The sequence below is a fragment of the Bombina bombina genome, chromosome 1 (assembly GCF_027579735.1).
Source record: "Bombina bombina isolate aBomBom1 chromosome 1, aBomBom1.pri, whole genome shotgun sequence".
NCBI classification, from domain to species: Eukaryota; Metazoa; Chordata; class Amphibia; order Anura; family Bombinatoridae; genus Bombina; species Bombina bombina.
This window is the reverse complement of record NC_069499.1, coordinates 1,255,741,387-1,255,765,513: the sequence shown is the minus strand read 5'-3', so window position 1 is coordinate 1,255,765,513 and position 24,127 is coordinate 1,255,741,387. Positions and strand designations below refer to the sequence as shown.

Here is a 24,127-nt window from a genome sequence, read left to right as displayed (position 1 = left end):
CAGAATCAGACAGCGCATCAAACCAATATGCTGCTGCACTAGTGACAGTAGCAATATACACCGCAGGCTGCCATTGTAACCCCTGGTGAACATACATCCTTTTAAGCAACGCCTCCGACTTCTTATCCATAGGATCCTTAAAGGAACAGCTATCCTCTATGGCAATAGTGGTCCTCTTGGACAAAGTGGAAATCACTCCCTCCACCTTGGGAACTGTCTGCCAAGACTCCTTAACAGAATCAGCAATTGGAAACATTTTCTTAAAAATCAGAGAAGGGGAAAAGGAATCCCAGGCTCCCACTCCCGTGCAATAATCTTAGAAGCATGGTCTGGAACAGGAAAAACCTCCACAGCTGAAGGAACATCAAAATATTTGTTCAGCTTACTAGATTTCTTTGGAGTGACTACAACCGTAGCATCAGAGTCATCCAAGGTAGCCAAAACCTCCTTGAGTAGCACCCGGAGGTGCTCAAGTTTAAACCTCAAAGTTACCACTTCAGCATCAGAAGAAGGAACTATACTATCTGAGATCTCCCCCTCAGACCTATGAGAGGAACTATTCGACATAGCCACACCTTATTCAGATACCTTACTCCCTCCTCAATGCTTATATCTCCTTTTACGCTTCTTCTGTAACATAGGAAAATCTGTCAGGGCATCAGTTACCACAAAGGATATCTGTATAGCAATGTCCTGCAAGGAAACCCCAACTGGAGTAACAGATGAAACACTGGGCACTGCATGAGTAGACACTAAAGGATTGGAAGTTTGAGGAGAAAGCTGCGGCATATCCTGGACAGAAGACCCCTGAACAGCATCCGCCTTAGCTAATGATGGCTCAGATTCAAAAACTCTATCCCTATAATTTAATGTCCTATCAATATCTGATGAACAAAAATGGATTGGAGGTTCCACAGAGTCAAGGCATAAGCTCCATGTAACATCTTGCACAGCCCCTTGATCAATCTTATCAAAAATAAATTAAACTGGCTTCCCAAAAGTTAAAAATAAAAACGTTACTGGCCCTTTCAATTTTAAAAAGGACAACTTTTTTTACTGCAAAAAAAACGTTTGCTTTTCCAAACGAAAAAACGCTAAACCAAAAACTACTAAAACCTCCAGGCAGCCTCTTAACCTTACTGGTTAAATTACACTATCTGCAGAGATCTGCAGGCTGAATATACAGCTGCACTGCAAAGGAGCAGCTAAATGTGTAGTAACTGGCTAGAAAAAAAAATAGATGTGTATATATATTTAATTTCAATATATCGTTATAGATTAAAAAGCTTTAAAAACTAATAGTCATATAAAAATAACTGGTAAAATTACACAAGTTAATATGCACAGACAGTGGCCAGGCAGCCTCTTAACCTTACTGGTTAAATTACACTATCTGCAGAGATCTGCAGGCTGAATATACAGCTGCACTGCAAAGGAGCAGCTAAATGTGTAGTAACTGGCTAAAAAAAAAAAAATAGATGTGTATATATATTTAATTTCAATATATCGTTATAGATTAAAAAGCTTTAAAAACTAATAGTCATATAAAAATAACTGGTAAAATTACACAAGTTAATATGCACAGACAGTGGCCAAAAACATATAAAATACAAACATAAAACATACAACGTGTCACATATACACAATAGCGCATGTATTGCTATAAATAATCTTCCAAAAAGTGGAATATATGAAAATTAGAAGTCCATATTCCAAGAGTCATAAAGTCTTTTGTTATAAGTCTTTTTGTTAAAAAACAAAGCCATTTGCCGATTAGTAGTTTTAAGCAGTTACCACTTTCTGTTGGGGTACCTCAAGGGTCTGTCCTCGGTCCACTTCTCTTCTCAATCTATACGTCATCATTAGGTTCCTTAATAAAGTCCCACGGGTTACAATATCATTTGTATGCCGATGACACCCAAATCTACCTCCTTCCTTACTAACCGTCTTTCTCATATCTCATCTTGGATGTCCTCTTACTACCTTAAGCTAAATCTCTCCAAAACTGAACTCCTTATTTTTCCCCTTTCTTCCAAAATCTCCACCCCCCAATTTGTTGATAATTCCATCATTACCCCTACCCCGCATGCCCGATGTCATACATTCACACACACACACACACACACACACACAACACAGGGAAAAGCACTCTCACCTCCTCTACAAACACAAACACACACACACGTTTATACTGTTATTATATTAGCAATGTTTTTCTTGAAAGTAATTTGTGTGTGTTGGAGATAATGCTGAAGAAAAAAAAAAAAGTAACTTTTTTTAATAACTTAGATGACTATAATTATATTTAAAGGGACGTGAAACCCAAATTTCTTTTATGATTCAGATAGATCAAACAATTTTAAGCAACTTTGTAATTTATTTCTATAATCAATTATTCTGCTTCATTGTCTTTGTATTCTTTATTAAAGGAGCAGTAATGCACTCCTGGGAACTAGCTAAATACATTGGCAAGCCCATGAGTCTACCTATGTGTGCTTTTCAACAAAGGATACTAAAGAGAAAAAAGAAAATGAGATAATAGAAGTAAATTGGACAGTTGTTTGTATGCGCTATATGAATAAAAAAAATTGGGGTTTCATGTCCCTTTAAACATGAAGTAACAACCAAAAATGTGACAAAGTAAACTAAATATGTGTCTCTGGGCAAATAGCGATACAGAGTTTAAAAACGTACTTTGTATTGCAGACACTGGATGATCAAATATAGGCTAACATAATTTCTGCTTGTAACTTAGATGCTCACCTTTGTCCACTGATTCCAGCGGGGATCATACCTGTAGAGAAGACTGGAGGCAGCATCTCCTCCATTGTCTCTTGAGAAGCTTCCACCAGCAACAAAGATGAAGTTGCCTAGAACAGTAGCACAGTGATGACTCCGTCTTGCTGGTAGCTGTGTCTCGAACAACCACTGCTCCTTTTTATTATCCAGAAAACAGACGTCATCACTCAGTTCAAGACAATGTTCGGACACTTCTCCACCCACGAACAGGAGCCTTTCAATCCCTGAACGCAAAGAGCTGCGTGTGTTCTGTAACAGCGGCTGAGCCGCTAAGTTATTATGATAGTTGATAGCTTCCTCTACCAGGCCCTCACAGCTGGACTCGTTTAGAAGAGAGCACACAGCTGGTTTCACCCTGTGTAGAAGATCACTTTTAGGAATCAGCTGGAAATGGATATTCTGAAGAACTTGGTAAGCATGGATTTCTCTATCAGGACAATGAGTAAGCCACTGCAAAGCGGACTGCAGCAGATCATGTTCACATTCATGTTGAACATGGCTGCTAGATAAGTACTGGCAAAGTTTCTGCGAGGACACATTTTGAAGGAAATTTGTAGTAAAGGAAAGAGTGCTGTAGTTATGTAAAATGAAAGAGTTAATATAGGATCCAAGGCGTTCCAGGCTATAAATTGAGGCAAGTTCTTGGAGGTACAAGTAGTTTTCATCATTCACTTCATTTTCAAGGTACTCACAGCAGAAATCCACCACCTTCCAAATCTGTAGAAGGTGGGCTGTCTCCAGAATATAATCAATGTTCCCACCATCCAAAGACAAATCATTGTTGTACAAAAAGTCAATCACAGCTTTGAGGCCAATGTATGAAGCACCCACTAATTCAACTTCCTTTTGATGGGCCTCCCGCATGCCAATGGTGAACATGGAATTAAAATAGTCACTACATGCAGATAAGAGGTTCCTGTGAGCTGGGACTCTCTGCTCATCAGCCACCAGAATTACATCACAGAACAGACCCTTCTGTCTTTGCTCGCTGAGGCTCTGAAGGACCATACTGGAGTGGTCAGCCCACTTGTACACCTGAAGAACAAATACAGGGATAAACAAGTGATGGAATTCACTGGATGTGTGGTTCTCCATAGTGTGCTCCATTCAATAAAGCTCTTTAGAAAAAAAGTTAAGAAACAAATTGGTATTAAGTACATCTATTTTACATACCTTAGAAGACTCACTGATTTTGTGTGGCCTAGAAACTCGTGTTGGTCTAGAACCTTCCATGGATTTCTAGAGGATTCTCTTTAGGAGAAAAAAAAACAAAAAGAAAAAACAATGAACTTCATATCAGAGAATTCCCCTATCAAAGAACTGCACATATGCAAACAGCGTTCATTATATATCTGTGTATTAGCTGGTGATTGGTTAGCAAGGATTCTTTTGTTTTGGAGGACAGGGAAATCAGTGAAAAGAAAAAAAAAAAAACAACAAACATAAAACAATATGTTAATTTGACAAAATAAAACTGCATGACTCATTGCAAAATTCTTCTCAGATATGAAGGTACATTGTTATGCAGCTTACAATTTGTGTTTAATGTCCCTTTAAAATGGACATAAAAAATGTTTTAGTTTTATAAACTAAGTTGCATTGTGAAACATGGCATGCCATCTTCTCCAAACTATATAGCGATAGCTGGAAAAGCTGCAAAAGATTAAATGGTATCATTGAAGAAGCTGCAGAAAGACTATGGATTTACTCAAGAGAATGTGAAGTGCAGGAGAGGGAAAAATACACATTTTACCTCTGTAATTACCTTGTATCTAAGCCTCTGCAAACTGCCCCCTTATTTCAATCTTTTGACAGACTTGCATTTTAGCCAATCAGTGCCGACTCCTAGGTAACTCCATGTGCATGAGCTCAATGTTGTTATCTATATGACACACACAAACTAACGCCCTCTAGTGGTGAAAAACTGTCAAAATGCATTCAGATTAGAGGCAGCCTTCAAGGTCTAAGAAATTAGCATATAATCCTACCTAGGTTTAGCTTTCAACTAAGAATACCAAAAGAACAAAGCAAAATTAGTGCTAAAAGTACATTGGAAAGTTGTTTAAAATTACATGCCCTATTTGAATCATGAACGTTTATTTTGGAATTGACTGTACCTTTAACATTCTACCATACAGTACTTCACAAATTTACATCAAACATAGGCATCACCCATGATATTGTAGAACATGTCATTTTAGTAATTTAAAGAGAAGTAGGATCAGCACAATCACTGAATGTCCTTACGGTTTGCAGAAAAATAGAAAAAAAAAATTGTGCTACACCTTTCAGACCCTCCTCAATGGGTCCAATGAGTATAATGAAAATTTAAAAAAAAATAAAAAATGTATTAAATAGAGCAGCAAGTTGCTATTTAAAGGGACAGAAATCCATTTTTTTTTAATCTTATCAAAATTTACTTTAGAATTGTTTCAACAAACTACTCTTTTGCTTTTAGGTTAAATGAAGCAAGCTCCCTATTGAGGCCTTTTGGGGTGCATTGTGTTTAATTGCTAGAGCCAAGTCTAGGTAAGCCAAAGAATAGTTTCCTATCATCATCATCAGAGAATTAATTAATTTTATATATATATATATATATATATATATATATATATATATATATATATATATATATATATATATATATATATATATATATATATATATATATTTATTTATTTTTTTAATTGGCACAAACCACTCTACTGCCAATAGTATTAACCCTACGGAATGAAGCTCTTGAGATTTCTTAAAAATCTTTAATCTCAGAACATGCTTCCTGTAAAAGACATCAATTTGTTTTAATAAATACAAAAATTATGTTTACTCAATGTTAGAAGGTCTCTGAGCGCCGGGGTACTACTTCATAATAATAATAGCCAGTATGCTACACTTATCGCTGGAAATGATTATTTCACAATCAAGGCCTTGGAGAGCAATCAGACACACACACACACACAATAGAATCTCAGTCTGCTCTAGTTTATTCTTAGCAGGGCTGGGTTATATATTATATCACATACATGTAACACAGAGGGTCTTCATACATGCCCCCTATTACAAGTTAGTTATTACAACTTAACAGACATAAAATACATTTTTATAAGAGTGGAGACATTCATCCTTGAACAACAAGATAACATAGGAATGTAAAGATGTTTTTAAATTGCATGGTTAAGTTAGTAACAAGATAATAATGTTACTATCCAAAGAACAGATGTAATTTATCAAAATACAGAAAAAAACAACAGTTCAATATTAGTACAACAGCTCATTATTAGTTCATCAGTGGCTTCTTAGATACAAAATGGCGGCACTATGGTTATATATTCTTACACTCATGTGTTAAATGTAGTACTCACAAAATTCATCCTGGCAATCTCAGGCCCTTTATACCTATTAGTGGGACAATCGAAAGAATCCTCAATATTAAGAAAATTCTTGTCTACAGTAGCCTCGTCTGACAAATTTCTTCCTCATCTCATGCAACCTTTGCCTTCTAATCTCAACATCAGAGACAATTCTATTAACTTGCATGATCTGTGATTTAGACACACTCTGAAAAACTCTAGGTGAATAGAAGCTATTTCTATGTAACAATGTATTAGGGTCAGTAGTAACAAACAAATCTGTTATAAAAGAGTGCCAGTTATGTTTTGAAACCATATTGTCAAGAAATTCCACCTGATGGTAGTCAGTCTTACTGCTCAATTTAAAAAAAAAAAAAAAGGATCTCTTTCTAAATCTGTTTTAAAGGAATAGTCTAGTCAAAATTAAAATCGCATGATTTAGATAGAGCATGCAATTTTAACCAACTTTCTAATTTACTCCCATTATCGTTTTTTTCTTTGTTCTCTTACGAGCCGGCCCATTTTAGGTTCAGCACCTGGGTAGCGCTTGCTGATTGGTGGCTACATTTAGTTCCGTCATAAAGATCAGCTATGGTTTGAAGGTTAGGGATTTCCCATAGATTAGGATTAGGCTCTGGTAGTCCTAACACCAGGCCTCTGATGCTGTGGATTAAGGAGGGGTGGGGGGCCACCTGGGGGAAATGTCTTAGCTTGTACCATGCTTTTAAACAATCAATTAAAACATTGGTAATCGAAAATTTGACTAAGCAATGCTGAGGCAGCCATGGACTATCCTGCAAGTAAATAGCACCCAGGAGTGATGCTTGGTCTATCTCATACCATCTGGGACGTTCCCCAGATCCCCGTCAATTAGATATGTGCATCAACATTGCTGCATCGTAATAAAATTTCAGGTTGGGCAACCCCAACCCCCCCCCCATCAATGGGTGCCTGAAGGATATTGCGGTATATACAGGGCTTGATATTAACCCAAGCATGTGTGTTCAAAAGTGATTGGAATTGATCTAGTAATACTTTTGGTACTCTTAGGGGTAAGCATCGGAAAAGGTAGGTGAGCTTCGGCAGCAACATCATCTTGAAAACAGAGATTCTCACCATTCATGATATCTCTCTGTATCTGGGGAGTGCCACATAATGTTTTAAGGATTGTAACATTTGGGAGTAATTCCGCTCAACAACTCTTTTCGGATCATGCGAGAGGTGCACTCCCAAGTGTTTGATTCCGTCCCTGTTCCATTTGAAAGAATATCGATTCCGAAGGGCTCTATTTTGAGTTTCAGTAAGATTTAGGGGGTAGGCTTCCGTCTTGTCTAAATTTAGTTTGTAAAAAGATATAGTACCAAAGAATTTGAAGAGATCTAGGAGATAGGGCAAGGAATTAGTTGGGTCTGACAAAAAAAAGTTAGGTCATTCGCAGAGAGACTCTGTTTCTGGAGCGTACTATGAAGGTATAGACCCCTTAATATCCAAAATCTGCCTAATCGCAATAGCTAGGGGCTCAATAGCCATAGTGAACAAAAGTGGGGAAAGGGGGCACCCTTGTCAAGTCCCATTACTAAGGGAGAATAGATCAGTACAGAAGCCTAGCCCTCTCACTATGGCAGTGGGATTGGAGTATAAATCTCCAATCGCTGTTTGGAATTCTTTCGGTATACCCATGTGTCCCATAACTTCTTTCATATATTCCCACCGGACCCTATCAAATGCTTTCTCAGCATCAAACGATAGGGTCAATAGTGGAAGTCCTCTGAACCTTGTCTATGAATCGTGAAACCTACTTGGTCTCTGTGAATAACGTCCGGTAGTAATTTACGGCATCTGAAAGCAAGAATTTTGGCGAACAGCTTAACATCTATGTATATGAGTGATATGGGATGGTAACTAGAACATAACTGGGAGTCCATACCTTCTTTTGGTATTGTGAGAATATTGGCCTCTAAGAATTCAGGGAGTAGTGAGCCAGAATCAAAAGAGCCTCTGTAAGAAGGGAGCTAGGATATTACTATAGAATTTATAGAACAGGGGGGGGGAGAAACCGTCTGGGCCAGGGGTTATGTAAAGCTTTAGTTGCTTAATTGCTGATTTAATTTCTGCAGTGCTAATAGGTTCAGATAGTTGTTCAGCTCAGTCCTGAGCAAATTTGGAAATTTTTAGGGATTCCAGGAACCTAAAAAGAGCTGGGCGATCAGCCAGCTCTATGTCCTCTTGCTTTTCAATATTTTATAAATTGTTGTAATAGGTCCTAAACGCCTCACCAATCTCTTTCGGGGGAATAAACTACTTTGTTCCTTAGTTTTTATTTTTGAATTTGGGACGATTTGAGTCTAGCCCTAAGCTTAGTTGCCAAAAGTCTATCTGCCCGGTTTCCTTCGTAATAAAAGAATTGTTTGTACCTTAGGACATTGTCTTGAACTCTGCATTTCTTTACCTGTAATTTCCGAGTGCAATTCACCTATGCAAGCAGCCAATCTACTATCAGGGTTGTCTTTATTTTCCCTTTCTAGGGTCCTCAACTCCCTGAATAACTGTGCTAGTGTTGCCCCCCTTTCACGTTGTAACTGTGCTGACCTTCTTCAAGAAGGTCCCCCTCATGTAAGCCTTCATGGAGGCCCAAAGGATATCGTCCTGTATCTGTCCAGTGTCATTAAGAGTAAAAAATTCCTGTAGGTCTGTGGCTGTCACACTCTTCAAGGGAGCAGGTTCAGGTGTTGGGAGCTGTTGTGCAGAGGTGTCAGGTTCTGGGGGTTAAAGTTTTGTTTGCGTGAGTCTTTCCTTTTTTGGCATAATTAAACAGGTACAAGGGTTTTAGGAAATAAAGGTGAAAGTTTTATTGATAGATTAATTAGCAATGCAGAGAGATGCAAACTAGATAAAAGGCAAAGTCTCTGTGTAGTCAAGACTACAAAGTAACTTGTTTTAGACAGTTTTAGAGCAGGCAAAAATGTAAACAAACTGTAGACAAGAAACCTGGCAATAGAAGGCCGGATATGTAGATATGCTGTAGACCAAAACTTGTCAGTAACAGGCAGGATATGAAGAGATGCTGTAATCCGGTAACTGTAATAACAGGCAGAATACTTGCATAGGCTGTAAACTGTTACTCTGTAGTAACAGGCAGGTATTTAGATCTTTGTAATAACAGGCAGGATACTTGCATAGGCTGTAGACTGGAACTCTGTAGTAACAGGCAGGAATGCAGATATGCTCTAGACAAGTAATTTTGTAACAGCAAACAGATGAGGGGATAGGCTGTAAACTGGAACTCTGTAGTAATAGTCAGGAATGCAGATCTTTGTAATAACAGGCAGGATACTTGCATAGGCTGTAGACTGGTACTCTGAGGCAGTCCTTAGGAAACAGAGAATAAGGTCAATTGCCAGGATAATCAGTTCAGAAATGAATCACAGTGCTAAGGGAAATCCAGAAGAGTAGTCTCAAATTGAAGCAGTAATCAGGCACCAGGAAATCCAACAAAGCTGAATTAAAACTGGAATCTGGGGGGGCGGAGCCGACCAGCAGCCAAGATGGTCGTGTGAGGCTTAAGCTCCGTGAGACCAGCAATCAAACTGAGCTAATCTAGGAGTGAAAATCGACTAAAAGCAGAATTAAACCCAAAGTTACGGGTATAGGAACTCCGGAGATACTGGGTGATATACCGTACCGCTGATTAAGTAGGCTTTCAACGCACATCTCGGAACATGCCGACGACGGAGGCCTAGCTGCATGGCGTTTGCTACCCATCACAGTAGCAGAGAGTAACTACAGCAGCATGTTAGTGCAGCGATTTCACTAACTACCACTCAGACCGCAATGATCACTGCTCAGCTTACCACACGACTGGTTTAAACAGGTACCGATGGGCTCATAACTTTTTATATGAACTTTATCACTTGCAAGGATAGGCCAGACTCCTTAATACACGCATCGGCCTAATTTATATATTACGTGGTGCTCACAGTGTTAGCGACAAATCAACAGGCACTCACATGCTGTCTTAACCTGATATAACAGCAAATAACTGCATATTACTCATTTGAGGTCACTTGAGAAGGGGGTCAACACCATCATATAATACGCAGTGCATGTATTCACAAAATTGAAAAGCCACACGCTATATTCACTGCGTATACAGCCACAAGTACGCCCATATTGCATCTCATTAAAATATTGGACTCTACATAAGCATAAAACCCCATCATTACATGAATATGACATCAAAACGCACCAAATCGGATAAGCCACCCAGAGGCTCAAATACCCCAACGCACAAATTGCATAATTTTTTTAAAACCGCTGAGATTGCGACTGAGGGGGCAACTGAGGTGGAAGATATCATAAATGACACTACTGATACTACATCTGATTCTGATAAACAGGCTCCATTAACAAGAGCTGACTTACAAGCATTACCCTCCAAGGAGGATTTCACGTCTCTAATCACACATGTAAGCAAGATCATTAAATCCAGCCTTGCGGAGGTGAAAAAAGACATTAATGAAATTGGTAACAGGATAGAACTCCTGGAAGAAGATGCAGAACAAACCAATAGATTTCTAGACACCCAAGCCAGACAGTCAACCCTACATCAAAATTTAATAGAACAACTGCAAGATCAAGTGGAAGACCTTGATAATAGAGGCCGTCGCCAGAATCTTAGGATAAGAGGCATCCCTGAGACGGTACAGACAGGACACCTTCTCTCATACTTAAATAGACTGTTTAACACTATCTTGGACACAGAAGAAGATATAGAATTTCCCATGGATAGATATCACAGGGCACTGAGACCTACCCCTAAAGATAAAGCACCACCTCAAGATGTCATTATTAAATTTTCCAGCTTCAGGGATAAAGAAAACATTCTAACAGCGGCCAGGAAAAAACATCCAATCTCATTTGAGGACAATTCCCTCTCAGTCTTTGCTGATCTTAGTCCCATGACCCTGAACAAGAGGAAGGAGGCCAGACATCTAACCTTACACTTAAGAGATTTGGGGATCCCGTACAGATGGGGCTTCCCATTTTGTTTGAGAGTGATCAAAGGAAATGTCACAGCTATTTATAAATCACCGGATGACATGGACTTTTTCTGCTCACAGCTGGGCATTTCAAAGCCAAAAATGCCTAGTATATTGAATAAAGGAGAAGAACATGCTGATAACGAAGATGGCCCATCAAAATCACGAGAGTCCGGCTGGAATAAAATAACCAAGAAAAGAAAATCTAAAAATCAGACTTCAGACCTTTTGCAACTTCCAGAATGAACAGTTCATACTTGAGCCTTTGCTGCTCAGTTCAAGGTTAAAGTATCACTAAAGTAAATGTCAAAGATGGACATGAATATAAGAATTGCTTATTTATGACTGATAGACCCATCTTTTAATTTGTCCTTAGATTAAACATAGACAGATGCAATGTCAAAGTTACAATTAGAGTTGTACCCCCTACTCGAACAACATGATATATCGAATTCTTTGTTAGAGTTAATTTTTAAACTTTAAACCCATTTAGGATATTTCAATCCTACAGGTTGCTGAGTCACACTACTGTGTGACGAGAACCCCCCCCCCAATGTTATTTTACAGGGACCCCCCCACTACAGGGGACTCCGTGTTTTATTCTTACTGTTTTTTAATTTTAATATTAATCTCAATGTTTTTGACTGTTAACGAATATGTTATTGTTGAACCTAATACTGTCTTTTTATTATTACAGAGATCCTGTGAGTATTGTGTTGCCGTATCCTTATCTCTCTCCCTAGTCTCATCTTTACTTCTCTCTCCTCATCCAAGGGTGAACAGAACCAAGGTAAACCCTCAGATTGACAATCACAGAAAGAGTACTAATCAACACAATAGGTCTAGAATAGAGAATGATAGTTCGCTCCTTCAACACTAATTATGGCTGACAACCGAATCAAATTAGTTTCTCAAAATGCCAAGGGATTAAACTCCCCTACAAAAAGGTCAGTCGCTCTATCTAGTTTTAAAAAGATGTTAGGGAGTATTATTTTCATACAAGAGACACATTTTCCTAGGGATAGGATGCCCCAATTCCACAATAGAGAGTTTCCTGTAGGCTATTTTGCATCTCACACGCAGAAAAAAAATGGAGTGGGAATATTGTTTAGTAGATCAACCCCATTTCAGTTGCAGCATAGAATAGAAGATAACGAGGGTAGATGGATCATACTGGTGGGTCACCTGCATCACCAACTTATCACGCTAGTTAATGTCTACGCGCCGAATAACAATCAACAAAAATTCTTCCAGAATCTAACAAACAAAATATTGTCCATACAAAAAGGCGCACTAATAGTGTCTGGCGACTTTAATGTGGCGCTGGAACCGGAATTAGACTGCTCTACAGGGCAGAGCTCAGTTGCCTCATCTTCAATACGTAAAATCAGTGTCAACCTTAGAAAGCTCTCCTTAATTGACGCATGGAGAACAAAACACCCCAGTCAGAAAAATTTTACCTTTTACTCTTACCCACATAAGTCATATTCTTGCATCGACTACATATTCATTGACCAACTCTCCTACAGTTTAGTAACTGATTCAGACATCCAACACATTAGCTGGTCTGACCATGCAGCCATAGGCGTAGATCTAAAAGGGTTGGGAAAACCGCTCTCCCCCTATGTTTGGAGGTTAGACGAAACACTTCTTAAAAAACCTTTGATTCTGAACAAAACCACACTAGCTTTACAAGAATTCTTTAGCCTTAACCCTCCACACCTAACCTCCCCTTCTACCAACTGGGAAGCACACAAGGCAGTGATGAGGGGAGAACTTATCAAACATAAATCTATCTTACGTAAACAATATTTGACGGCATATAATGCCGCAGTAAATACCCTACATAAGATTGAATCTATACATAAAGCAAATCCTCGGGATTACAACATTAGTAAACAATTGCAAACAGCTAGAAATGACTTGAATCACATATTATATAAAGAAGCACAAGATAAAGCATTTTTCCTTAAAAAACTGTATTATGCAGAATCAAATAGAACAGGTACCCTCCTGGCGAGAATGCTGTGAACAAAACGAACCAACTCCTATATACATAAGATACAAAATAATGACGGAAACTACTCTCAAGAATCTATTAAGATAGCTGACAATTTTAAAATGTATTACCAAAACTTATATAACCTCCCTCCCCCGACTTCGATGGACACACCTAATGCAATTACTACATATCTAAATGAAATAGATCTCCCCACAATTCCAACAGAATTATCAAAACAATTAGAAGACCCTATCACTCAGCAAGAAGTGCTGGCGGTGATTAAAAATCTGCCATCTCACAAAAGTCCTGGGCCAGATGGATTTTCCAACTCCTATTATAAACAGTTTAAACATATCCTTGCACCACATCTTACCACCATGTTCCAAGCAATAGATGACAACACAAAGTGGCCTACACACGTCTTGGAGGCACATATATCTGTTCTTCCAAAGCCAGGGAAAGACAACACGAGGGTGGAGAACTATAGACCCATCTCCCTACTTAACACTGATATTAAAATATACACGAAGGTGTTAGCCAACAGACTGAACTCAGTACTCCCCAAGTTAATACATGTAGACCAATCAGGGTTTGTCCCGGGTCGCGAGGCACGGGATAATACCATCAGAACCCTACACCTAATTGAACATGTGAACAGGACGGGGGAGCCCACAGTTCTCATTTCAACAGATGCTGAGAAAGCGTTTGATCGCTTAGACTGGGGGTTCCTTAAAGCCTGTCTGTTCAGATTTGGTTTTGGCCACAAAATGGTTGAGAGAATTTTTAGTGTCTACAAGAGCCCTTCAGCAAGGGTTAGGGTTAATGGCATTCTTTCCAACACTTTCCAAATCCATAACGGTACGAGACAGGGGTGTCCCTTATCCCCACTCCTGTTCACACTGTCTATAGAGGCCTTAGCAGCACACATCAGAAAAAATGACAATATCCAAGGACTCAAAATCGGACCAAACGAATACAAGCTTACACTATATGCTGACGATGTCCTTATATCCATGACTTCACCGGACAAATCCCTACCACACCTACTAGCTGAATTTGTCACATTCGGTAAACTTTCTAATTTCCTAATAAATCCTCAGAAGTCCGAAATCCTCAATATTAATATGGCCAGTGATCAATTTAAGAAGTTGAAAGACTTATGCCCGTATAGACTTCAACATTGTAAGATTAAATATTTGGGTATTGACCTAACACCAAAGTCTAACATGCTGTTTCAACATAATTACATCCCTCTGCTAAATAGGTTAAAAAATGATTTTCGGCTCTGGCAAGACAAACCCTTGACCTGGTGGGGTAGAATCCAGGCCATCAAAATGACCACGCTCCCACAGATCTTATACATACTCCAAACAGTCCCTATACACCTTAATAAGTCATTCCTATCGCAACTACAGTCAGAAATAAATGCATTTATATGGGGAAAGGTTAGACCACTGATAAATAAAGCTACCATGCATAGACCTCTAGGTAAAGGGGGTATAGGGGTGCCGAACATAGAAAGATACTATAACGCTGTGACACTCCAACGTGTTTTAAATTGGCACGGTAAAATCGAAAACAAAGCATGGCCCACAATTGATTCCCATCTGTTACAAGCAACATCGTTAGGTGCTCTATGCTGGGTTCCACATCACATAAGGCCACAGTTAGCCAGAACCTCCTCACTATATCTACATATTTTCGATAGCTGGGATACTTTAAGAGATTCTAAAATAGGCATTTCATCTGGGGTATCGCCTCTCTCACCTATATCATATAACGCAGAATTTCTAGGTGGAATAGAACCTAAAACAAATACCCAAGGCGATCTGGGATATACGATCCCGTTCGTTAAATTGACCATTAATGGTAGATTGAGGCATAGACATGAAATGGGGGAGATAGCGGGTGGAAACTATTCATCATGGCTAAAACATGAGCAATTGCGCCATTTAGTTCACAATTCTAAACACAAGTCAGAATTACTTAGATCCCCTACAAGATTTGAAAAATTATGCTTATTGGAGGTACCTATGTCAGGAACTTTATCTTTGACCAAGCAGCTACTAGAGGACACCATAAATAAGGCACTTCCACCTTACACTTTAAGTTGGCAGAGAGAACTGGAGATTTCCATTTCAGAGGAAGATTGGGAGAACATATTCCATAATACCCATAAGTCATCAGCTTCACCAAAGACACTAGAATTGAACCACAAAATACTGACTAGATGGTACATGATCGTTTAAAACATATTTACTCTAGCGCAGACGACAGATGTTGGAGGGGATGTGGCATGAAAGGCAACATGTCTCACATATGGTGGCAATGTGACAGGCTTAGACCACTTTGGACACAGATTGAGAAGGACTTTCAAACAATATTAGGAGACGTTTTTGTACTGTCCCCTTTGACTGCAATTCTAAATTATAAACCAAAAAACATTTGCAAAATTCGATGGAACCTATTGCTGATAGGACTTAATAGTGCTAGGAATTTGATAGCTAGAAATTGGAAGTCTTCTCGGATCCCCTCTAGGAATGACTGGATACAAAACACGACTACCTTGCTGTCCCACGAGGAATATGTCTATTTTAGACGGGGAACCCTGACTAGATTTTATGATATCAAATTTTATTGGGACTCTTTTTTAGGTACTACAGATAAATGACTTACACACAATAGATGTTTCCAGCAAGGAGTCGTTTTCTCCCTTCCACCCTTGGTTCTCATTCTCTTCCAACATATATCATCCTCTTTTATCCCCTTCCATCGCACTTTCCCCTTCTATTTTTTCTTACTCTGCTTTATATAAATTTCATAACTTTGGTTTACTCTACGGCAAATACTTGAGACAATTGTATGATTACACATATCAAGACAGTGATGTTAATGAATGCCTTTTTTCCTTTGTTTTTTTTTGTTTTTTGTTTTTCTTTTTTGTTTATGTTTAGGGTTTTTTTTTTTTCTTCCTGTTACAATGTGTTTTGACGGTATGACTCGTAATACCGATATGTTCGTTTGAACACTGAAAGATGGCTATATCCTTGTTTGTGTTACAGGGCCATGATTGTTTTCAGTTCAAACTAAGATGGAAATGTAGCCCTACATATTGTTCTAAAGTAACATGTCGTATATATACTTATGTTTCCAAAAATTTTTATTCCGTTGTATGTTTTGAAAACCTCAATAAAAATTTATTTAAAAAAAAAAAAAACTGGAATCTGGCGCATAGGCTCTGTCAGAGTGCAACATTCAATGTCAAGGCTCAGAACTGAAAGCAAACCTGCCTAATATAGCAGGCTGCTGATTATACGATTTGTTACAGCTGGTAGGCAGGTGGAGCCAGAGAGCCAAAGTTGCAGCAAACAGAAAACCAATATTCTCAGCCTGTGACCAAGCCACTTGGTGGCGAAGAAGTCAGCAGGCTGGGAAAGAACAGCAGCAGAAATAGAAAAAGGTCCCAGGTTCATTTCTAGGCTGGATCATGACAGTGGCAGTCTGGGCTAACCATGGGGTTTTTTTTGGGGGGGGGGGGGGTGTTATCAGGTAGTCCGCTAGTCTCCAGGCCCTGTTACCTCCTTCCTGTGGGGAAAGGCATAGGGTAATTGTGACCATGTTATGATCTGACCATGGGCACACCAAATTAAATGCTCAGGAAATTTTATCGAGTGACCATGGGTCACAGAAGAAAGTATCAATCCGGGAGTAGGAATTATGGGCTTTGGAAAAAAACGTATAGTCTCGGGTTTTGGGATTCAGACATCTCCAGGAGTCAAATAAGTTATGTTGTATCATGATGTTTTGGAATTTCTTGGATTCCATTACTATTTTCTGGTCTGGTATAAATTTCTCAGGGTGTATTTTGTCTGAGGGTCCCAGGTGATATTAAAATCTCCACCTATCAGGAGAGGGCCCCGAAAAATCTGTGTAACACGTTGCAACACTTGCTGTATAAAAGGGTCCCTGCTTCTCATTCGGGGCATATATGTTCACAAGGGTACAATATCACATTGTCTAGTTCAAACTATAATAACATATCTGCCCTCTGGATCGGTATCAATTACAAATCGGGGTATAAGAAATATTCCTCCTGAGGAGGATCGCTACTCTTCTCTTTTTTGTTTGGTTTGTACACAAGTATTATAGAGGTTGGATTTTAGGGCACATTGGGGGGAGTCAGTCCAGTGGGTCTCCTGAAGGTAAGAGTCAATTTTAGCTTTCTGTAAATGTCTTAGTAGGAGAGTTTAAACCCTTAACATTAAGGGTGGCTAATCTAATTGGAAACATATAAATGTCAGGGGGAGAGAGAAAGCGAGAAAGAGCGAGCGAGAGAGAAAGAGAGAAAGGGGGCATAGGGTACCCAGATGGCTAGAAGTATTTACCTCCCTGGTGGGGATAAGTGCACTGTGACCGAAAGGGTTTTTGAACACTAAGGGCCTTTATGGGATGGATAACTCAGTCTTGCACCATAAATTTACAATACCCTCACTCAGGTTATCCTATCAACTGTAGATAAGGGCCCAGTACATTTAAAGAGAATAAATGGGGGTGTCACATAATGGGTCTTATAACTTATAGGGAGAGTGTTAGTATCTGGAAGGTCCCGTCCCTAATGGGGATCAGACCCATCTCATACTAAGGGCCTTTATAGGATGGATAACTTCTTCCACCACAAACTAACAGTATGGAGGTCCATCACTCGGATTGTCCTATCAACCATAAATAAGTGCCTAGTACGGTTAGTACAGTTTAGAAAGAAAGTAAATGGGGTTGTCATATTGTGGGTCTTATAACTAATAGGAGATTTTTAGTATCATGGAGGGCTTCTGTTTACTCATTGAAGGCCTCCGTCTTTGCTGTTGTACTCTGAGGCAGAGGTTGCCACTCCGCAGAATTGATTTGAAAGGCCGGTGGGTCTGTAGGTGTGTGATCTGGTGTAGGTGTGTGATCTGGAGTATCAGCAGTAGATTCCAGTAGCTTCCATTTCTGAAGCAACGATTGAGTCTATTGGGGAGTCGATGCCGTGTAAAGCTGGCCATCTTTTGTGATGTGTAACTTCACAGGGAACCCCCATCTATATCGGATACCCTGGGCTCAAAGAATCCTGGTGTAATCTGTAAAAGTTGTCCTTAGGAAAAGTGTACACGTAGAGAGATCCGGGAAGATCTGAATATTTTCAAATTTCTCATACAAACTTTTTCCCTTTAGGGAGGTGCTAAGCAATTTATTCTTGAAAGCAAAATAGTGTAGCCTTGCCACTACATCCCTAGGTTTATCCATCGCTATGGATCTGGGTCTTGCAATTATGTGGGCCCTATCCATCTTGAGATCACCGAGGCTTCCACTATAATTTCTTTAAAAAGTTCCTTTAAGTAGGGTTCTATATCCTGGGGTTGAACCGTTTCTGGGATGCCCCTAATGCAGACATTGTTCCTCCATGATCTATCCTCTACATCCGCCAATTTCCGTTCCATATTCAACATTTGGTTGGCAAGGGATTCTGTATAGGACAGCAAATTAGAATGGTCGACAATTAGATCTTCCTGCTTTCTTTCTAATGCATCTGTTCTATAGTCTATAAAGGCAATGTCTCTTTTTAATTCTAGATAAAATATATTTTCTCAAAGAGAGAATATATCTGAGCCTCACAGTGGGTGGTGCTATTGGTCAAGACAAAACACACTCAAAAAACAGTGAAACCTCAACACTGTTTGAATTAACTATCTTGTGAAAAAAAGTATTTTAAATGTGCCCAAGTCTATTCTATAAAGAAATTCCTTAGTCTTAATTTGCTTAACTCTAAGTATAGAGTCTAATTACAAAACAGAATTTATGCTTACCTGATAAATTACTTTCTCTTGCGGTGTATCCAGTCCACGGATTCATCCTTTACTTGTGGGATATTCTCCTTCCCTACAGGAAGTGGCAAAGAGAGCACACAGCAAAGCTGTCCATATAGCTCCCCCTCTAGCTCCACCCCCCAGTCATTCGACCAAAGGTTAGGAAGAAAAAGGAGAAACCATAGGGTGCAGTGGTGACTGTAGTTTAAACAAAAAAATTGTTACCTGACTTAAATGCCAGGGCGGGCCGTGGACTGGATACACCGCAAGAGAAAGTAATTTATCAGGTAAGCATAAATTCTGTTTTCTCTTGCAAGGTGTATCCAGTCGACGGATTCATCCTTTACTTGTGGGATACCAATACCAAAGCTTTAGGACACGGATGAAGGGAGGGAACAAGACAGGTACCTTAAACGGAAGGCACCATTGCTTGCAAAACCTTTCTCCCAAAAATAGCCTCCGAAGAAGCAAAAGTATCGAATTTGTAAAATTTGGCAAAAGTATGCAGTGAAGACCAAGTCGCTGCCTTACAAATCTGTTTAACAGAAGCCTCATTTTTGAAAGCCCATGTGGAAGCCACTGCTCTGGTAGAATGAGCAGTAATTCTTTCTGGAGGCTGCTGGCCAGCAGTCTCATAGGCCAAACGGATGATGCTTTTCAGCCAAAAGGAAAGAGAGGTAGCAGTCGCTTTCTGACCTCTCCTCTTGCCAGAATAGAGAACAAACAAGGAAGAGGTTTGTCTGAAATCCTTAGTTGCTTGTAAATAGAACTTTAAAGCACGAACTACATCAAGATTGTGTAATAGACGTTCCTTCTTCGAAGATGGATTAGGACACAGAGAAGGAACAACTATTTCCTGGTTAATATTCTTGTTAGAAACAACTTTAGGAAGAAAACCAGGCTTGGTACGCAAAACTACCTTATCTGCGTGGAAGACCAGGTAAGGTGAATCACACTGTAAGGCAGATAATTCTGAAAGAACTAGATTCAAACTCCATGGCGGAGCCACAGGTTTATAGACAGGCTTGATTCTAACTAAAGCCTGAGCAAACACTTGAACGTCTGGTACCTCTGCCAGACGCCTGTGTAACAGGAAAGACAAAGCAGATATTTGTCCTTTTAAGGAACTAGCTGACAATCCTTTCTCCAATCCTTCTTGGAGAAAGGACAATATCCTGGGAATCCTAATCTTACTCCATGAGTAACCCTTGGATTCACACCAACAAAGATATTTCCGCTATATCTTATGGTAGATTTTCCTGGTGATAGGCTTTCTAGCCTGAATCAGAGTATCTATAACTGACTCAGAGAACCCACGCTTTGATAGAATTAAGCATTCAATCTCCAAGCAGTCAGACGTAGAGAAACTAAATTTGGATGCTTGAATGGACCCTGTATTAGAAGATCCTGCCTCATTGGCAGTGTCCATGGTGGGACAGATGACATGTCCACTAGGTCTGCATACCAAGTCCTGCGTGGCCACGCAGGCGCTATCAGAATCACCGAGGCCTTCTCCTGCTTGATTCTGGCAACCAGACGCGGGAGGAGAGGAAACGGTGGAAAAACATAAGCCAGATTGAAGGACCAAGGCTCTGCTAGAGCATCTATTAATACCGCCTTGGGATCCTGGGGCCTGGACCCGTAGAGAGGAAGTTTGGTGTTCTGACGGGACGCCATCAGATCCAACTCTGGGATGCCCCATAGCCGAGTCAGCTGGGCAAATACCTCCGGGTGGAGTTCCCACTCCCCCAGGTGAAAAGTCTGACGACTTAGAAAATCCGCCTCCCAGTTGTCTACTCCTGGGATGTGAATTGCTGAGAGATGGCAGGAGTGATCCTCCGCCCACCTGATTATTTTGGTTACCTCCGTCATTGCTAGGGAATTCCTTGTTCCCCCCTGATGATTGACGTAAGCTACAGTCGTGATGTTGTGCGACTGAAATCTGAGGAATTTGGCCGCAGCTAGTTGAGGCCATGCCTAAAGAGCGTTGAATATCGCCCTCAGTTCCAGAATGTTTATCGGGAGAAGAGTTTCTTCCCGAGACCATAAGCCCTGAGCTTTCAGGGAGTCCCAGACCGCACCCCAGCCTAACAGACTGGCGTCGGTCGTTATAATGATCCACTCTGGCCTGCGGAAACCTATTCCATGAGACAGGTGATCCTGAGACAACCACCAGAGAAGAGAATCTCTGGTCTCCTGGTCCAACTGAATTTGAGGAGACAAATCTGCATAATCCCCATTCCACTGTTTGAGCATGCATAGTTGCAGTGGTCTGAGGTGTATCCGAGCAAAAGGGACTATGTCCATTGCCGCTACCATTAGTTCGATTGTCTCCATGCACTGAGCTACAGATGGCCGAGGAATGGAATGAAGAGCTCGGCAAGTAGTTAACAGTTTTAACTTTCTGACCTCCGTCAGAAATATTTTCATTTCTACCGAGTCTATCAGGGTTCCTAGGAATGGAACTCTTGTGAGGGGGGAGAGAGAACTCTTTGACGTTCACCTTCCACCCGTGAGACCTCAGAAAGGCCAATACCATCTCCGTGTGAGACTTGGTTCTTTGGAAAGTCGACGCCTGAATTAAGATGTCGTCTAGGTAAGGCGCCACTGCTTAGCCCCGCGGTCTTAGAACCGCCAGGAGGGACCCTAACACCTTTGTGAAAATTCTGGGAGCAGTGGCCAACCCGAAAGGAAGAGCCACAAACTGATAATGCTTGTCCAGAAAGGCGAACCTGAGAAACTGGTGATGATCTTTGTGCATAGGAATGTGCAGATACGCATCCTTTAGATCCACGGTAGTCATATATTGACCCTCATGGATCATTGGTAAGATTGTCCGAATGGTCTCCATCTTGAATGATGGGACTCTGAGGAATTTGTTTAGAATTTTGAGATCCAGGATTGGTCTGAAAGTTCCTTCTTTTTTGGGAACCACAAACAGGTTTGAGTAAAACCCCAGTCCTTGTTCTGCAATTGGAACTGGGTGGATCACTCCCATTGTATGTAGATCTTCTACACAGCATAAAAACGCCTCTTTCTTTGTCTGATCTGTAGACCGACGAGAAATGTGGAACCTTCCCCTTGGAGGAGAGTCCTTGAATTCTAGAAGGTATCCCTGGGCTACAATCTCTAATGCCCAAGGATCGTGTACATCTCTTGCCCAGGCCTGAGCGAAGAGAGAGAGAGTCTGCCCCCTACTAGATCCGGTCCCGGATCGGGGGCTACCCCTTCATGCTGTCTTGGTGGCAGCTGCAGGCTTTTTGGCCCGTTTACCCTTATTCCAGCCCTGGTAAGGTTTCCAGGTTGCCTTGGGCTGTGAAGCGTTACCCTCTTGCTTTGCAGCCGGAGAGGATGAAGCGGGGGCCGTTCCTGAAATTGCGAAAGGAACGAAAATTAGCTTTGTTCTTTATCTTAAAGGGCTTGTCCTGAGGGAGAGCATGGCCTTTTCCCCCAGTGATATCTGAAATAATCTCTTTCAATTCAGGCCCGAAGAAGGTCTTTCCTTTGAAAGGAATGTTCAAAAGCTTGGATTTAGACGACACATCGGCCGACCAGGACTTTAGCCATAGCGCCCTGCGCGCCAAAATGGCGAAACCTGAATTTTTCGCCGCTAACTTAGCTATTTGGAAAGCGGCGTCAGTGATAAAAGAATTAGCTAGCTTTAGAGCCTTAATTCTATCCATAATTTCCTCATATGGGGTCTCCGTCTGGAGCGAGTCTTCCAGCGCCTCAAACCAGAAAGCAGCTGCAGTAGTTACAGGAATAATGCAGGCAATAGGTTGGAGAAGAAAACCTTGTTGAACAAAAATTTTCTTAAGTAAACCCTCTAACTTCTTATCCATAGGGTCTTTAAAAGCACAACTGTCTTCAATTGGTATGGTTGTGCGTTTAGCTAGTGTAGAAAACAGCCCCCTCCACCTTAGGGACCGTCTGCCATGAGTCCCGCACAGGGTCAGGTATGGGGAACATTTTCTTAAAAACAGGAGGGGGAACAAATGGAACACCTGGTCTATCCCACTCCCTAGTAACGATATCCGCAATCCTCTTAGGGACCGGAAACGTATCCGTGTAAACAGGGACCTCTAGGTACTTGTCCATTTTACACAATTTCTCTGGGATCACCAAAGGGTCGCAGTCATCCAGAGTAGCTAATACCTCCCTAAGCAAAACGCGGAGGTGTTCTAGTTTAAATTTAAAAGCCAATGTATCTGAATCTGTCTGAGGAGGAACTCTTCCTGAATAAGAGAGACTTCTCCCTCAGACATCAAATCCCTCGCTCCCACTTCAGAGCGTTGTGAGGGTATATCAGATACAGCTACCAAAGAGTCAGAATGCTCATAATCTGTTCTTAAAACGGAGCTATCACGCTTTGCAGGTAACACGGGCAGTTTAGATAAGAAGGCTGTAAGAGAATTATCCATGACTGCCGCTAAGTCTTGTAATGTAAAAGGGTTAGACGCACTAGAGGTACTAGGCGTCGCTTGCGCGGGCGTAACTGGTTGTGACACTTGGGGAGAGGCAGACGGACTACCCTCGTTACCTTCAGTCTGAGAATCATCTTGGGCCACATTCTTAAGTGCAACAATATGATCTTTAAAGTGAATAGACATGTCAGTACAAGTGGGTCACATTCTGAGAGGGGGTTCCACCATGGCTTCTAAACACATTGAACAAGGATTTTCCTTAGTGTCAGACATGTTTAACAGACTAGTATAGTACACAAACAGGCTTGGAAATCACTTTAATCAAATAAAAAACACAATTTGAAAAAAACGTTACTGTGCCTTTAAGAGATAAAAAGAGCACACAATTTTACAAAACAGTGAAAAATGCAGCAATCTTTCTGGAATTTTCACAGTATGTAGTTAAAGCCTTAATAAGATTGCACCACAAGTTTCAAAAAGATTAACCCCTTAATGCCCAAACCGGAGCAGCCTAAAGCCAACACCCAGTTAAAATACTACAGCACCTTGCCACAGCCTTGCTGTGGCCCTACCTGCCCTTAGGGATCAGATTTGGGGGAATATAGCTTCTTTTAGGCCCTCAAACATCAGCAGGACCCTCCATGTGAAGCAGCATGAACTTCTCTGCAAT

General features: G+C 40.6%; 1 protein-coding gene across 1 annotated transcript in view; it reads right to left on the bottom strand.

Moving 5' to 3' along the window:
- KLHL36 (kelch like family member 36) overlaps positions 1-24,127 on the bottom strand; it is a 168,978-nt gene that overhangs the window by 112,762 nt on the left and 32,089 nt on the right. The window contains exons 3-4 of the mRNA XM_053700850.1: positions 3,973-4,050; positions 2,764-3,834 (exon numbers count right to left, since the gene is read on the bottom strand). Coding sequence (XP_053556825.1) covers positions 2,764-3,834; positions 3,973-4,032 — 1,131 coding nt within the window. The 5' untranslated portion in view covers positions 4,033-4,050. The remainder of the gene's footprint in view (positions 1-2,763; positions 3,835-3,972; positions 4,051-24,127) is intronic.